An 18,537-nucleotide genomic window follows, 5' to 3' on the forward strand; every position below is an offset into this window, starting at 1 on the left:
AACAAGGCTGAAACATGTCTGGGGATGCTTGTGGTCTCGTGCAAAAGGGAAGTGACCTAGCAGTTCGAGCTGGACTACCCCTTTGGGGGTGGGACCAAGCCTGATTTGCATATGGTTTTTCCCCTTTTGTAATGGCTTCGCAGGCGAAGAACGATGGTCTGGAGGGTTGCCCAGAGCAATGCCAGAGGTCAAGATTTATTCTAAACCTTCCAGCCATCAACTCTTTTGTTTTGCTATTGTCACCCCGAGTGGGAAGGGTATGCCCAGACGTGGGTCCCTTGCCTGCTGGGCCTAGAGACCCACGCTACTCCTCACTGATGACGCCCAACAAGGCTGAAACATGTCTGGGGATGCTTGTGGTCTCGTGCAAAAGGGAAGTGACCTAGCAGTTCGGGCTGGACTACCCCTTTGGGGGTGGGACCAAGCCTGATTTGCATATGGTTTTTCCCCTTTTGTAATGGCTTGGCAGGTGAAGAACGATGGTCTGGAGGGTTGCCCAGAGCAATGCCAGAGGTCAAGATTTATTCTAAACCTTCCAGCCATCAACTCTTTTGTTTTGCTATTGTCACCCCGAGTGGGAAGGGTATGCCCAGACGTGGGTCCCTTGCCTGCTGGGCCTAGAGACCCACGCTACTCCTCACTGATGACGCCCAACAAGGCTGAAACATGTCTGGGGATGCTTGTGGTCTCGTGCAAAAGGGAAGTGACCTAGCAGTTCGAGCTGGACTACCCCTTTGGGGGTGGGACCAAGCCTGATTTGCATATGGTTTTTCCCCTTTTGTAATGGCTTCGCAGGCGAAGAACGATGGTCTGGAGGGTTGCCCAGAGCAATGCCAGAGGTCAAGATTTATTCTAAACCTTCCAGCCATCAACTCTTTTGTTTTGCTATTGTCACCCCGAGTGGGAAGGGTATGCCCAGACGTGGGTCCCTTGCCTGCTGGGCCTAGAGACCCACGCTACTCCTCACTGATGACGCCCAACAAGGCTGAAACATGTCTGGGGATGCTTGTGGTCTCGTGCAAAAGGGAAGTGACCTAGCAGTTCGGGCTGGACTACCCCTTTGGGGGTGGGACCAAGCCTGATTTGCATATGGTTTTTCCCCTTTTGTAATGGCTTGGCAGGCGAAGAACGATGGTCTGGAGGGTTGCCCAGAGCAATGCCAGAGGTCAAGATTTATTCTAAACCTTCCAGCCATCAACTCTTTTGTTTTCCTTTACATATATAGACACGAGAACGAAGGCTGCCAGCGCTCAGTGTGCTCTGTCAGGGAGAAGGATTAAGTACTAATTAATTCATACAGATTCCTATTATAAACAACCTACTGTCCTTCAAGCCTAAATCCAGCCCCGATGAAAGCGTAATCTATGCATTGCATTTAGACTAAATGGTGCATTAAGTACTTTGTAACATTCCCTGCAATGTTGCCGATAGGAATTCTGGTAGTAGAGTGTCTCTGCAGAAGGCTTAATAAGAAAAGCCGTGTTCAGCAAAGTGTCCGTTGAGTTAACTGGAGGTACGGTGGCTAACTCTTTGATAGTATTTCACGGGACACTTGCCCACAAGGCGGCGATGACGCCACAACGTCATTCACGTTTGATCCGCCCCTTTTTAAATTTACACTTTTTTAATGGCTCTTAATTCCTGGCTTAATTGAAATGCAAATGGTTTGTCTTTGGGAGGTGGTGGTCACGTTTTTTAACTGCAAACATGACCATCACGACCCCAGGAACAAAGCATTAGCATTTGAATGAAGCCAGGTGTCAAGCGTTACAGCTCGACCTGCTGCTCAAAAGGAGCCAGGGCTGCAGAGCCGCCCTGAGAAAGAAAGCAGCAGGCGGCAGCGCCGTTGTGGGTTCATGGCCTCTTCAGTTTGCAGAGTGGCTGTGCTGGAGGCAGGTTGTCCTGACGAAAGTGGGAACAACCTGCATCCTGCACAGCCACTCTGCAAATGGCGGGACAGAGCCCCTAATTGCAGGACAATAGCGCGAAATCCGGGACAGTTGGCCACCCTAGCTAGAGGCCCTGTTCGCGGCACAGCTCTGTGCTCACAGACTGGCCGCCATTCTAAATGTAAACTCCTCAGCCAATAAGGGATTGGCACAACTCGCGGAAAGAACCAAAGGACCGCGAGACGAATCTTGTGGTCTTCTCACTGTGAAATGCTGCATACGCTAATTACTCTTAACGCATGCGCTTTTCTGCATGGGGGTCTGTCTAAATAGCACGTTTTGTCGCCATTAGGGCAGCGCAGTCCTGCCAGACATGCAGAATTTCAGACATGAACTTTATGGATGGTAATGAGTTCTGAAACTCATCACCGGCCCTCATCACCGGGCTCTTTATATTCATTGCATGCAGTGGCGACAGATACCGGAAACCGGGCAGACTCTGAGCACCCGCGCCTGTCACCACAGCACATAAGCACAGCAGAAATCAGCAACAGAGGCAGTTCAGGCCCTCATCACTGGTTTCTTCAAAGTCACTGCATGCTGCAGCGACAGGTACCGGAAACGGGGCAGACCCTGATTACCCGCGCCTGTCACCACAGCACACGAGCACAGCAGAAATCAGCAATAGATGCCGTTCAGGCCCTCAATACCGGGTTCTTCATATTCACTGCATGCAGTGGTGACAGTTACCGGAAACCGGGCAGATTCTGAGCACCCGCGCCTGTCACCACAGCACACAAGCACAGTAAAAATTGGCAACAAAGGCAGTTGAGGCCCTCATCACTAGGTTCTTCATATTCACTGCATGCAGCGGTGACAGGTACCGGAAACTGGGCATACCCTGAGCACCCGTGCCTGTCACCACAGCACACGAGCACAGCGGAAATCAGCAATGGGGGCAGTTCAGGCCCTCATCACTGGTTCTTCATATTTACTGCGTGCAGCAGTGACGGATACCGTAAACCGGGCAGACTCTGAGCACCTGCGCCTGTCACCACAGAGTTAGCATGCTGGCAAGTCTTCAATCCTGTCATGTTTAGAGGCAGTCTGACCACAAAAGTGATGGGTGGAAGGTTTTGAATGAATCTGTACCACTGGCATTGCTCTGGGCAACCTTCCACACCACCGTTTTTTAGCCCGTCTGCGCCATTGCAAAAGGGGTCCAGCCATATGCAAATCAGTCAGGTACTGCCACCAATGATAGCAGCCCACCCCGAACTGCTAGGCCAGGTCCCATCTGCATGGAAACACAAGGAACCCCAGACATGTGTCGGCTTTGTTGGGCCTCCTCAGTGAGGTGCAGCTTGGTACCCTATGGTGAGTGAGCAAGGGACCCACGCCTGGGCATACCCTCTCTCACATAGTGAGACAAACTGTGACCACAAAAGTGATGGGTGGAAGGTTTTGAATGAATCTGTACCACTGGCATTGCTCTGGGCAACCTTCCACACCACCGTTTTTTAGCCCGTCTGTGCCATTGCAAAAGGGGTCCAGCCATATGCAAATCAGTCAGGTACTGCCACCAATGGTAGCAGCCCAGCCCGAACTGCTAGGCCAGGTCCCCTCTGCATGGAAACACAAGCAACCCCAGACATGTTTCAGCCTTGTTGGGCCTCCTCAGTGAGGGGCAGCTTGGTTCCCTATGGCGCAGCGAGCAAGGGACCCACGTCTGGGCATACCCTCTCTCACATAGTGAGACAAACTGTGACCACAAAAGTGATGGGTGGAAGGTTTTGAATGAATCTGTACCACTGGCATTGCTCTGGGGAACCTTCCACACCACCATTCTTTAGCCCGTCTGCGCCATTGCAAAAGGGGTCCAGCCATATGCAAATCAGTGAGGTACTGCCACTATCACTGGTTCTTCATATTTACTGCATGCAGCAGTGACAGATACCGTAAACGGGGTAGACTCTGAGCACCCGCGCCTGTCACCACAGAGTAAGCATGCTGGCAAGTCTTCAATCCTGTCATGTTTAGAGACAGTGCCAGTTGCCTGATGTGCATTGAATTGCACAATTTGCTGCTAACTTGACACTAATTCCCACAAGTATGCCCTGGCGGAGAATGGTCCCACACAAGTAAGTTTGACCCTCCCCCCCACAGTCTTTGAAGATAGTCCCTCTCCCAAAATATCAAGTTCCCCCTCCCCCTGAAGTTTTACTCTACTTGCTCCCCTGCTATAGACAGAGCGAAGTAGCCTGTGAGTGCCACACCCAAACGTGCCTGCCTTTTTCTGCTGCAGGTCCAGGACCAGTGACCTGGTTGGTAAATAAAATAGGTATTTGAGCCACTCCGGAGCACCAAATGCAGCGAACACCTGTCAGATGTTCTATATTATTGGGGAATATCAATCATGTTAGAGGCGGGTGGCCAGGATTCCCTGAAAACTCAGCCCAAAGGGACTTCCTGTTTGTATGTATTCTATGCATTTCCCCCAAGAGCTCATTTTAATGGTTCAGCACAAATGGGGCTGGGTAGTATGTAAACTGTTGAGAAAAACAAACATACATCCATACAACAACCTTTATTGTACAGCATGATTCGGTATTTTTTTTTGCTGACACAAAATCCACTTCACTTGAGTATAATGCAATCTCCGAGCTCCCAAATGTATCAAAAACATTAAAAAAAACAGCACCAGTAGAGTGAAAACTGCACGCAGCACTGGAGCCAGCAAGGGGAACTCTCCCTGTAGTTAAGCCATGTTTGCTAGCCCCTGCATCTTTTAACAAGAACATATCATGGCTCAGTGGTTTGAGCACTTGCAGCAGAGATTAGCTTGAATCTGACAGGCCAGTTTTTGGTGTGTGCTGTAATATGCCTCACCTAGAGTGTGAGAGTCTGTTTGTATGTTCAAATCCCAGCAGACATTTTTGGGGGTTTCTTCCTTCCAGGGTCGACACACTGAGCACCACTGAGGTAGTAGTTGCATCTATTATCCAAGTGCCGAGAAACCATTCATTTATTTTATGGGCTCGATATGAAAATGGACTGTGCACTGTAATGTAACGTAGTCTTGTATAGTGCATAGCCTGGCGGCCTCCTGGCACTACTGGACCGCTAGCCCCGTACAGTCTTGCTATTTGCTCTCTGTCCCGGTGGGAAAAAATGACACAGATGTCCTGCTGCGGAAACCTTCCTCAACTGTATCTATCTTGTTATATCATGTTATGTTGGTTGTTTGCATAACACTTAACTTTGCTCTCAGCCAGTCTCCAAGCACTGAAGGTGAAGAGTAAAGGCTGCAAGAGGCAGGGGTGGACTGGGAACCAAAAGAGGCCCTGCAAATCATTTTCAGAGTGGCCCCATATTACACATTTTCAGCAAACCCTTTTCTATGAGAATATTTGGAAATAAAATAGATTACCACACAAAAGAGGCACAGGATGTCGGGGCCTACCGGGAAAACTCCAGAGGTGCCTATAGGTCAGTACACCCCTGGCAAGAGGTGCATGGGCTGGAGAACAGACATTTTGTTGAACTTTGTTTAAACCAATAAAGGCAGTTCAATTAAAAAAAAAGTGGTATTGGCTATTGGCATAGCTTGTGCACCAGGTCCAGAATAGAACTGCAACTAGAGGCAGCCTGTCAAATCATTTTCCCATGTGTTAGTTGCACACATTAGGAGCAGTAGGCCTGGACAATAGTAGACTGCCTCAGTGGCACACTTGCCCATTAGGATATTTGTTTACCTTACATTCACGAAAACAGCACTTTGGACCCCTAACATTTGTCCAAAGGAATTTGTCATGTTTTTAATAAGGTAATAGGAAGACATGGGCATCATATTGGGTAGGTCCATAGTTATGGGTGTGGGCGATAGAGAGTGAAGGAGCAGGCTGGATTGAAAACATCAAAGTGAGTAGCCAAAGCAGTGTTTATTTGACAAAGGCAAGTTTGATGGAATAGTAGAGAGAGAGAGTTTGACAGGAGGTCATTACTTGGCCAGCGCAGAGAGCCATGGGTGTGGGCTTGAATTCCTGTTTAGTGATGGACGAGGAGAGATAAGTGCAAGCAGTGCGGTGGGGATGGTGAATGGAATGGGTGACTGGTTAGAAGGTGATGTACATCAGAGCATGTGAAAGTAAGAGAACAGTTGTGCAAGTGTATATGAGTGCATGTGTGTGCATGTATGTGTGTGTGCGACAGGCGTGTGTGTGTGTGTGTGTGTGTGTGGGAGAGTTTGTGACTGGAGGGGGCACACATCATGATTACAAGGCAATGCTGGCATATATTGTGAGAGGCCGGTGAGGCAACATGACAATATTTTACCTTGGCAATGCTGGCATGTGTTGTGGGCACATTCAACATGAACATGCATTCTTAAAGTGGGAAGATGACATATATTGAGCACACCTAGCTTAAATATGTGTACTTGCAGAGGGATGCTGCATATTTTAGCCACAGCCAGCAGGAATGTGTCCTTACACAGCGGCATGCTGACATACATTGGGCACAGCCAGCATTACGTTTAATCATATCAGCATACTAGCATATATTGGGCACAGCCAGCATTATTGTGTTCTGACAGTAGCATGTTGGAATATCCTGGGCACAGTCAGCACGAAAAATGGGTTCTCGCAGTGTCATGCTGGTACATATCGGTCACTGCCAACCTCAAAAAGTATTCTTGCGGTGGAAATACTGGGATACCATGTGAGCACTGACAAGATATTACAGAGCATTGCTGGTTTACTGTTGAACACAGCCAGCATGAAAGGTGTTAATAAATGCCACTATATACTGTTGGTGTGGGGACTATTGGAGTTTATTACCAATCGTATGGCTTTTTTACCCAATGTTTTTAAACATGTATTGTAAAGGTATTTTTTCCAACACATCACATAATAAAATCTCCCTGAGTAACCCCTGTACCAATCCCCCTCCCCCCGAACCACACCCCAAATCTGTCTAACTGGCTCGGGTACACTCACTGCACTTGCTCGTACACACCTACAAATTCCAGGAAAAGATTTATGTTCTTCCACTAGAAAAAAAATCACCAGCCACCACAGTGTCCTCCCTAACCCCCCTACACAGGTTTGGTGTCTCCTATGGCCCCACTCGGCAGAATTCTGAATATTGGTCCCACCAGAGAGGCTTCATATTCCTTGCTCAGTCAGGGAACTCCCCTACCCAGGGAATGCGACTTGAACTTTTCTTGCAGGGTTCCCACCTCTTGCAGAAAGCCCATACAGAATGCAGCAGAGAAAGGAACCGACTCCTTGTCTGCCTCATTCAGATTGAAGGTGAGGTTTGGTGTCTCCTATGGCCCCACACGGCAGGATTCTGAATATTGGTCCCACCACAGAGGCTTCATATTCCTTGCTCAGTCAGGGAACTCCCCTACCCAGGGAATGCGACTTGAACTTTTCTTGCAGGGTTCCCACCTCTTGCAGAAAGCCCATACAGAATGCAGCAGAGAAAGGAACCGACTCCTTGTCTGCCTCATTCAGATTGAAGGTGAAACTGCTGCAGCAGCAGGTCAGTGGGCACACAGAATGGACATTTCCTTCTTCACCCATGTTATGAGTTCTTATAATAGGGCTCAATGTAGTTGTAAGAACTCCTGAAAGAGAACTTGGAAGCATTGTGAGTATTGAGATCCTGTTTCTTTTAACTACGATCGCGACGGCTGTGTGATGGGCCACTTAAGCCGTGGGCAGAGCCAGACCGAGGCATGGCCAGCATGTGCTGTCGCCCCAGGTCTCGCCCTCTTGGAGGCCCCGCAGCTACCTGCTGCCGTCTGTATAAGAAGTAACGAGGGCTGGCCTGCTTCCAACCACAGGGATTTTCCTTGTGCCTGTTTTAGCGACGCCGTGCTGTCAGCTCCCAAGCCCCTGTGATGCGCTTCCAGAGACAAATGCCTCCCGCTGCCCACCCCCCAGCAGCCCATCAGACCCATGGGGCCTCACAGTTGGGGCTTATCACGCTCTTTTTTTTAAAGTAATGGTCTATTTAAGAACATTTGCTTTGGACAAGGAGCTGAAAGAAGTATTTTATTCTGAAAGCACATACAGAAAAATGAGTCGCCACCCAAATCTATCTTATTTGAAGACAATTAAAATATGCTGACAAAAAATAGTTGTGCACTATCTCGATAGTATTCATATGTCCACATTTGGTGTGATAAATACAATTTATTCACATTATCTTTTGTTATGATTAAGTCTTGAAAGACAGAGTACAATCAACTGTTTATAATTTTGCAGAATTGCATTTGGTTTTTGTAGTCTTCAAGATGGGGTGAAAATCTGTACTTGCAAAACTCGTAGTGAACGCAACATTTGTACTCTTTTTGTTCAACATATTTCTAGAAGGATTCCTATATTTCTGGAGTACCTTAATTATGATGTGTATACTTTTCAAATCTGATTTATAAAACAGAGTATTGTTGAAGGCCAAATGTTATGGTGAACAGGGGAAAAGATCAGGGGCAAATTTGTTGTGATGATTTACTAGGTTCATGGATGTGGGAAGAGAGGTTGCAGAACTGAAGATGTTGTACCTGGCCTTGTGCTGATTTTCATGGTACAAGTTGAGATTACATGTGGGTTGACAGCAGCCGTTCCCTTTTTTCATTTCATCCCCCCTTGCCAAAAAAGCTTGTTTGCTAAAATTTTCACCCACCAGGATTTGAACCCACAAACCCACATAAAAGTGTCTTCAAAGCACATGTCTTTTATTGGCATTTTGCTTTCCATAGAATATTTCAATATAGATTTTTGGTTCTAGGTCATATTTTCGCTTTTTGCAGTCGCCTAACAAAAATACTGTTTTTTCCGGCCGATTTTAGGTGGCCCCCCAAAAGCAAAAATATCCCCTTGCCTTGCCCCCACCCTCTCTACCCGGATGACTTCTAAATCACGGGTTCCACCCCACGAACCTCCCTTCCTTACCCTCCGCGGCCTCCCTCACCACCCCTTACATCCCGTTCCCAAAACACACATACAAACACGCAACACACACACACATAGGTGTCCAGTCAAATGGTCGAAAATAAAAGATCGAATGACCATTTGATCGACAGTCAAATGGTCGGAAAAAAAAAGGTCGAATTTTCTATTTATTTGTATTATTTTTTTTAGTTTTGGTTGGTTAAAAAATATTTGTAATAAAGAAAACGAGGGTAAAGGGGGAACCCCCCATAAATTATTATTATTTTTTTTAAAAATCGACCATTTTTTTCGACCATTTGACTGTCGATCAAATGGCATTCGATCCTTTGGTTTTCGACCAAATGACTGGTAACCACACACATACACACACACATAGACACACACAGCAACACTTACCTGTTCTCCCGTGCCTGTCAGCCCCTGCCTGCATTTGTGTGCGGCATAGGCATGACAGTTCGATTTAGAAAGACCACTCTGTGTGGTAGCAGAACGGTCTTTCTAAATCGATCTTCTTTGAATTCGGGCTAGTGAAAACTATCTTTTCAATCAGTACCAGATTTTTGGGTTAAAAGGTACACACCTTTTATACTTTGCCAGCAGTGTTCTAGGAAAATCTCCTCTAGCTGTTTTTTTTTCCTTTAGGTATTGATGATTCATTTTGTGAAAGACAATAATCTGAGGATGCATAGCCGTCTGGACCCGTTACCCTTTGGTGTGGTGGTTACCTGTGCCTTGTGGCTGGGCAATAACGACCTAAGACAATGTTGTTTGTGGTTGGCAATAAAAAGGCTGTGGTGTTTTATTGGACATGGTAATATCATCAGAATTGGGTACATTTATTTATCCAAACAAAACATAATGATAAACAAAACTGATAAACAAAAATGTCATCTTTTGGGCAAGGAGCCAGTGCATCTGCCTGGCCCATGCCACCCGTTCTTCCCACAACTTTGTGGGCCCCGTTCGTTGCTCTGACTTCTTTCTCTTCTTCCTTTCCTTAGGGTGGGTGGGTTTTGGGGAAGAAGAAGAACGGTCTTCTGCGTGAAAAGAGTATCAAGGAGAACTGGCCTTCCTCAGCAAGGCCTCTCCTTATATTCCATTTTACATGCCAGAGGGCATGCATTCGCACTTTGGAGGCTTCCTGTCTCCTGGCCGGCTGGCGCAGACGGCCATTCACACATAGGTGGCCCTAGGCTCCCTTCCTGCCTGCCTCATCAGCCCGTGACCCATTGTCTTGTCCTCCCCTCCCTACGGTGTGACAAGTCTTGGAGGGGGGTGTCTGTGTGGTGGCGCCTAAGCACCTCCTTGGTGTGTGCAAGGTCTGATTAGCAGCCCTTGTCCGTGTTATTGCTCCCTTCCCTGCCTTCGCTCTGATTAGTCCCCTGTGCTCCCTGATTCAACTTGGTGCCCTTTAGGATACGTTCAGTCCTTGTGTGTATGTTAATGAACCCCCACATTTTTTTCTGGACTTGAGCTCTATTGATGACATTTGAAGACCTGCGGAATTGCTTACTCTGACTGTCTCAGTGCCTTCCCTGTACATAGGCTATGTTACGATTGCACTATCCTGCAGCAAAAGCACTTTGCCCTGTCTGGCCCAGGGCCAATCCCTGCCCTTGCATCCTTGGAATGTGCAGTCACATTAGGTATGTTTGAATTAGTTACGGGTGATCTTCATTATTATGTGTCCTGCTCTTCCTCGTCACAGTAGTTTCTTTTGAGGTATCATCTCTACAAATGATTCTGCTCACTCGGTTGGCTACTCCAAAATAAGCCTCACTTCTGATATTGATACAACCGTAATATTAACAGTTACAATTCAGTTATTGAACGTCAGTTTATTTGATCCCCACGGATATTAATGACTCATTTTGGGACATAATTTTCTGCAATGCAAATAAAGCCCCCCCCCTGACCCTCCCAACATCTTTTGATGCACAGGGCCCCACAAATCCTAGTCTGGCCCTGAACATGGGTACTTATAACATTGTACAAAACACACTTTAAACTAATCTTCTGTTTTTCTTTAGGCACGTGTGCAGGATCTTTTGACACAGTGTTTGATTGGATCTGGAAAGAGAGGAATCAATACGGCGAGCTAGTTTTACGTTTCAATACGTACTTCTTCCGCAACACTTGGTACTGGCTGTACGAGAATCGAAAAAACAGGACCCGCTATGGAGATCCAATCACAGTCGCTCTTGGGTGGCATGGCATTCCGACAAATGACATTGATGCGTTCGTGCATGTGTGGACATGGACAAAAGACGAAACTTACTTTTTCAAAGGTGAGCAAAATTCCATGTTTGCAAAGAGTCAGAGGAAAGTTTATTTGATATGCAGGCATAGTAAAGTGTGGTCTTCATTGTGAATGTTTTATGAAATTTGTTCCCCAAGGCGGCCGATGAACTACACAGCAGTTTGGAGTTTATCACAGGTGAAATCAAGAAAACAGTTAATCGCCCAGAAAACCGTAGTATAAACTGGGAAGACAGCTCAGTCAGTTAGCACCCACTCCCTGTTCTAGCTATGTGCAGCCTGGAGTCACATGTTTGAATTCTAGCATTGTGGCGTGAGCAAGCTTCCTTTCTAGGTTCATACATTGAATACCTTTAAAATGGATAATAATAACATCCACTATTGCAGAGCTTAGTAGCTGTAGGCACCTGGCATCACACGTTTGATAAAAGCTTGATAGTGTTAGCACTAGCAATGAGTGCTTCTAACTGGCCTTATGGGCTACGAGCCTGAAGCAGTCTCCAACAGCCAGTTTTCTATATCTCCCCATCGTGAATTTTGGACATAGAGCAGTTTGTATAGTTTTAGTTGTCTGCTATGCATCAGCTGCAAACATAATCAATTGGCACTCACGCTTTTTTTATATGGTTGCTGCAGATGCATGAGGAATAATGCTGATGCTGCTTTCACTCAAGGAGCCACTATCCCCCTCGGTATCCAGCATCCCTGATTCTTCAAAAGAGAGCCATGCACATGAAGATATGGCAGGCATCTGCTTTTTACATTTTTTCTTACATATGCAGGTCTATCTCACTGGCAGACACATATTCAAAGGTGAACTGTTCATCTATTCTTATTCAATACTTCTCTGCTGCCTTCGAGAGTGTCAACCATTCTCTCCTCTCTACATGATCTCTCCTTGGCATCAGAGATATGCCCCTTGCTTGGTTTGCGTCATACCTTTCCCCATGTCACTTTTAGGTGTCCTGGAACAGCCTTACCTCCCCACTTACCCCCCTTACGTTTGGGGTTCCCTAAGGGTCTCTACCAGGTTCACTTCTATTCAACACCTGTACTTCAGCACTTGGTGCCCTGATATCCTCTTACAGCTTCTCCTATCAACTCTTCGCTGACACTCGGATTTTAGATCAGAAAAATCTGTCATCTTCTCACTTTCAATGCTGCTAATCAGCTAGTCTCCTCCTTAGTCCTTTCTAGACCGGAATTACTGTGCCAGTCTCCTCTATGGCCTTCCCATCTATGCTTTTTCACCTCTGGACAAAATCCTTAACTTCGCGGTCTACACTTTTCAACCTTTCTCACTTTGTCTCTACCATCTCTTCCCGTCCCCAGATTGGCTGGCTATCTATGAAACAAAAAGCTTAGTACAAACTTCTTCTCATTATCTTCAAAACTATCCATGCACTTGCCCCACCCTACCATCTCACTCCCTAATCTCTCCCTTGATCGTTACGATCATCTTCGGCTCACCTTCTTGCCACTACTCGAGCCCCCTACACTCCCTCTCGTTTCCGCTATCTCCCTCTCCTCGCAACCCCTACTCTGGAATGCTCTTCCTCTCCCTCTTTGTACTACTCCAACTCTACCAATATTTAAATCCAACCTCACAGCGCTCCGACCTTTTTGAAGAACCTGTTTCCAGCACTTTTTCGTCACCTCTCTATCCTTAATTTAGCACTTCATCCACCATCTCGTTCCTATATCATTCTGTCCTGCCCTCGTCTGTGGTTTATGTTTCCACCTCCCCCTGCAAAATCTGGTCTTCAAGTCCCATTCTCTCACCCCATTGCCAAGGACCCATGTCCTCCGCTCTGTTATCAATGTTACATTTTGTAAGCGTCTTATGCCAAAAATGCATTGCTTTTCTGTGATTTCTATAAATAAATATCCTCAACTATCCGGTGTATGAACGAGTGTGCCAGAGAGACACATCTAGCTCACTCACGGACCGCTCTCTCACAAGAATGATCATCCAGAGGTTGGCCGTTTAAGCACACAAGTTGTCATGGACCATAGGAAATGTGATCTGCTAAATAAGATTTCTAGCAGGGTGTTTAGTATGGATTACCTTTTACGTTTGATCAAATACTGCAATGCAAAGAGGATCTGAAAAATTTGACAACAGGTATTATCTTCTTATAAGGGGAATACAGTAATTGTTCAATGAAATCAATATTCTTCGGCATATTCTTTGAAATATTTGAAGTGGGCCATTGTCACGCAGTGGCATCGTGGGAGCCCGAATCATGTGGGCGGGCACCAGTGAACCCATGCACTGTGGCAGCTCTTCTACCCACGCATACAGGTGAGCACCAAGGTTTCCCAATTCGCCTTAGCTACTCTCTTCTATCACACTGCAGCGTTCCTCATGCCGCTGAATGACGGAGATGCCATGGCTCCTGTATGCTCCACTGCCATGCCACTCCTCCATCATGCTGCGGTAACTGCAGACACCATGGCCCCCACGCTCTGATGTCATGCGTGTTCCTGTACAGGCCGTTGCAGCACACGTGGCTCTTCAATGCTCCATGTCACAAAGTCTTTCTTCCCCTGCTGATAACCTTACCATTATGGCAGCTGCCTTGTGTTATTCCATACTCATTCCCCATTCAAAAACGTCTTGACTATATTCTTTTCTGAGCTATGAGGGGTTTCCAGCATCATAAAAGGGATGGCGTCGTTGGTTGTCCCCTATTCCTGTTGGTATGGCCAGTTTTTCTTTCCCAGTTATCAATAATTAGAATAAAGGGCAGGTTTAAATCAACAGTGTACTGTCCTGTATATAAAAACATCCATTAATTACTATCCACAGAGCGTACACTATTAAACAGTTACATTGGTTCTGTGTGATATTTCTGCATATTGAAGGCCGAACAAAAAAGGGCCTATTTTGTGCGGCCTTCAATTGTGGATCTATTAACACTTTTAGGTCGTTTTCACCCACACCAAGCATCCGAGAAGCTGATCCCCCGCCCAACCACACCCTCTCCCGTGCTAGCAGGATTTCTTAGAAATCAGGGGGTTTTACTTCTCCAGCCCCATTTCCTAACCCGCCGCCTCCCTTCTGCCCCCCAAAGCATTCCCCCAAAACCACCCACCAAACTTACACATTTATTTATTTATAACATTTGTTACACGCCCAAACCCAGAGGTTTCACGGCGTAAGATACATGAAAAAAGCTTGACTGGTTACAGGGAGAATTACAAGATTAAGTAAAAGGTTATCACACACATACACAAACACACTAAGTTACCCAGCAGCTGCCTTTGCCCCGTCCCTCCCCATCATAAACTTTCCCCCTCCCCCTACACAGCACACACATCTACAGACACACACGCACAAACAACACAACAGAGCACTTACGTGGGACGTGACTTCCCCCTTCCAACCCGGCCGCGCTGTCAGCCCCAGTGCGCACTCGTGTTCCTCCAGGGGCGTGACACGTCGCTTTAGAAAGACAGCTCAGCACGGTCTTAGACCAGTCTTTCTAAAGCAAACTTTTGTTTTCTACTAGGTGAAAAATGTTAGACTCACAAAATTCTAACAAAAATCCAAAATGATCGCAAATTCATTCTCCTATTTTGAACGACTTCCCTGCCTTAAACTGACCAGCAGACAGTGGACATGATTGATCCGGCACTAGATGGTCCCCAGACATATTGATGCATCCAAACTCCCCATCTATTTGGTTCTATACAGACACCATTGATAAAGGAATATAGAAATATAAGCTCCTGTGAGTCACCCTTTAAGAACCAAACATAGGGCCATAACTTACAATGGTATGTGAAGGGACACCCATCTGCACTGCACTCCACTGGTTACCTGGCTACCCTCTGATCCCAGGCCCAGGACCACCCCCCTCCACTTGCACACCCACACTGACCCCCTGGCAACCCTTGCACTCGAGAACTGTTTCTGTATCCCTACAGCCCCTACTAGCACTTGCCACCTGTATCTCTACACTTACCCTTGCACTTGCCACCAGCTGGCCGCACTCTTATTTATTGTCTTTATTTTTTTTTTACTGTTATCCTATGTACTGCACTGCCCCACCCCTTTCCCCCCTGCACTTTTGCCCTCCCCCCTCCCCTGCACTTGGGCATTCTCAATGTCACTTGCAGGGCCAGTTTTACAACAGATTGATCCCCAGGCGTGAAGCATCGTTGGCACCCCCACCCCCGAAATTTACACTAAAAAAAATGATATGTTACAAATGTTAATAGGGCACGCGATAAAGATGGTGAAACAGAGATTGTGAATGTTTGGCTAATGGCTTAGCAAGTGATGTGCTAATTAAATGCCAGAAACAACTCAAATTATCATAGGCCAGACCAGTCTTTTTTACCTTGTGTTACGCCACATTTCATCTACATGTCCCGAACATCATCAAGGGGAATGGGTCACACTGAATGTCTGTCCCTGAAATTCAGTAGGGGCAGGAAAGTGAGCACCCCCTACCCACTCACCAGAAACCCAGAAGAACTGATTCAAAGGAATACTTTGGCATGAAGAACCAGGATTTTGTATCCTGGGGTCCCATCTTTTCCAAGTGTCCCAATAGGCACAGCCTTCTTAGGCTTTTTGATTAACATATTTAAATATGTAATGCATGGATTTGTTGTGTTGCACTTTTCAAGTCATTTCTATACAACAGAGTATTCTTAAAAGCCAATCCTAAGCACACATTTCTAATAATTAGACATGAGAACATGCTTACGTGCCTAAGTTACAGGTTGGTCTCTCAAATTCCAGTGTTCGATCCTGGACACATCATTTTATCACACTGTGGTTTATCTGCCAACATTTGAAGAGCCTAGAAGTCATTCAGTTCATACTGTAGTAGTTTCCCTACACACTGGGACAATACATCCTGCTGTAATCTAAATCACTTAAATATGTAGCAAGAATGGTTAGTTTGATAAGTTTCTTCACCATGTGGATAGTAGTTTTGATCAGTCTTGCTGAACAAATATTCTTTAAAATGCAGAATTTGCATCACATTTGATCATTTCCCCTCACGGTTCACATGAAAGCAGCTTTGCAGGTAACCCCTCAGCCCCCAGCACCAGGCAGCTTGCTCCTGCAGAGAAGCTTAGCTGCCTACAGTGAACACTACCACTGCATCTCCCCTCCCATTTGAATATAGGCACAAAACCATAAAAACCTTAATGACCCATCATTGGCTGTTTTGTGCGCTACATTCTGATTGGAGGGGCTGCAAGGGGAACTTAACTGTTGAGCATTGTTGAGCATTAATTTTGGCCCCATGTGCGCTGTGGGCAGACACAGCACTACAGACAGTGCAGAGAGAGTAACCCAGCTGAGGTAGGGGTAAAGGCGGCATGGGAGGAGGCAGGATTTCAGAGGGGGCCACTGGTTAAACCCACACACCAAAGAGAGCTTACCTCTGCTATATGCTGTACTTGACAACAGTGTGGCCTGGAGTTTCCATCTGAAATTATGGAAGAGGGTCTGTGATTATTTGAAATATGGCCAGGCCCCCTGCCAATGAGTGGCATGTATACCTGCTGTGGAGTCAGAACTGTCTGCCCTGGTATAGATTGGCACTCCAAAAATGATGTAATAAAAGGAACATGGAGAACAATAAATGCCTGTCACCGCACAGGAACGTAAGATTAATAAGTTCACACAGACACAGTCATCCCAGCACCCTGGCATGAGCACTGCTGTTGCAAAGCTGCCTCAAGCAGACAGCTTACATCTACAGATGTATCAAATTGGAAGGTGTTGGCAGTCATATCAGACTTTAGAGCCTCAATATAAAATAAATTAGCTGAGGTGACAGTGGATGCATCAGTCATAAGATACAACCTCCAAAATGTTTCTGAGTGATTCAGTCAAACAGAAAATTGTATTAAGGATAAGGCTGGCATTGTGCAATGACACGTGACCCACTTGCACCCGCAAGATCGAAAATGCAGAACTTGCTCTAACTGACACCCATGATGAGATTGCCTATGTTTTAAGATTCTATATTGAACAATTTTCATTGAGAATGTGCTGCTGCTGGTAGTGGGAGCTGTGAATAAGATTTACGTTGGAGCAAGCTCACTGGGCCTTGACGAGACAGCTCTTAGCTGGAGAACCATCATGACCCATACATTCTGACCTTGCACGTCTACTATCGATGCAGCCAGCATAACCCCCATCATAATATCTTGCTTACCAATAACGGCTAACACCGATAGGCCAAATGTCAATCTTGGCAGTTGCAGCCGACACAAGGGTGGCTTCTGGCCTCCTCCTGAGTTCTGCCCTGGCTGGGCACCCCTGCCTCCTGGACGTCCTGCCTGGCTGGGCGGCTGGGCCTTGATCCCGATTCCTCCGGCAATTAAGTTCAGCGCCAACTCAGACAAATCACAGGGCAGGCTGCCAGCCCAATCAATCAACCCCCTGTGTCACTGCACCTGCTGAAGGAGGGCACGTTGCTATCTGTTGCCTGAGGCTGCTAGGCTAGTGCTAGCATCATAAAAATCAACGTTGTGCCTGGCTTTGCTGGACAGCAACAGGAGCACCATATGAGCATGAAATTTGAATGCAGACTGAGATGCAGTGAAATGAATTAATAAAAACGTACAGTGACTACACAACATGTTGTACATGAACAAAAGGGACACAGCCCCTTTAAGAAGAGCAACAGGGAAAGAGCGGGAGGAAAGCGGAAGGGGAGGGGGCTGGAGGAGGAGGGGGCAGAAAGTGGAAGGGAGTGAATAAAAGAAGTTCACAGCAGCGCTGGCTCCGTCTCGTTCTTGCATGTCCAGGCGTGATTGAGTAGAGCCCAACACTGGCGACGAAGCCGATGCGATTCCTCGCGTGCCGGCAGCAGTGGCAGGAGGGCGGTAAGCCCAGCAGTCGGGAAGGGCCCGTGTGCCCTGTTGGAGGGCCCGTGCGCCCAGCAGAGATCGAGAGGGCCTGTGCGCCCGTAAGAGGGCCTGTGCGCCCGTAAGAGTGCAGCGGCCTGTCGGCCCTGCAGGAGGGCCCGTGTGCCCAGCACCTAAAAGGGCCTGTGTGCCCTGCGACAGCAGCGGCCTGCGTGCCCTGCGACAGCAGCGGCCCGTGCGCCCTGCTGGAGGGCCCGTGTGCCCAGAGGAGATCGGGAGGGCCCGTGTGCCCCGCAAGTGCAGCGGCGTGTCAGCCCTGCAGGAGAGCTTGTGTGCCCAGCAGCAACCAGGAGGGCCCGTGGACCCATCGGCAACTTCGGAAGGCCGGCGCACCCATCATCGAGCCGCGGCCCGTGTGCCCACCGGAGTTTGAAGCGCCAGCTACGCGGAAGCCCGGAGAGCCGGAAGAGGCCCGTACGTCGTCGGGAGGGTGAGGCCCGTAGGACCGAAGAACAGAGAGTGTCAGCCGTGAGGAAGACCCGCAGGTCCGCGGCGCCAACAACAAGTAAGGTGCCGGGAAG

The 18,537-nt window shown here is 47.3% G+C and overlaps 1 protein-coding gene across 1 annotated transcript in view; it reads left to right on the top strand.

Annotated features, from left to right (window-relative positions):
* MMP21 (matrix metallopeptidase 21) overlaps positions 1 to 18,537 on the top strand; it is a 105,690-nt gene that overhangs the window by 50,690 nt on the left and 36,463 nt on the right. Inside the window, exon 4 of the mRNA XM_069611507.1 lies at positions 10,882 to 11,139. Coding sequence (XP_069467608.1) covers positions 10,882 to 11,139 — 258 coding nt within the window. The remainder of the gene's footprint in view (positions 1 to 10,881; positions 11,140 to 18,537) is intronic.

The sequence above is a fragment of the Ambystoma mexicanum genome, chromosome 8, assembly GCF_040938575.1.
Source record: "Ambystoma mexicanum isolate Mex_15411 chromosome 8, UKY_AmexF1_1, whole genome shotgun sequence".
Taxonomy (NCBI): Eukaryota; Metazoa; Chordata; class Amphibia; order Caudata; family Ambystomatidae; genus Ambystoma; species Ambystoma mexicanum.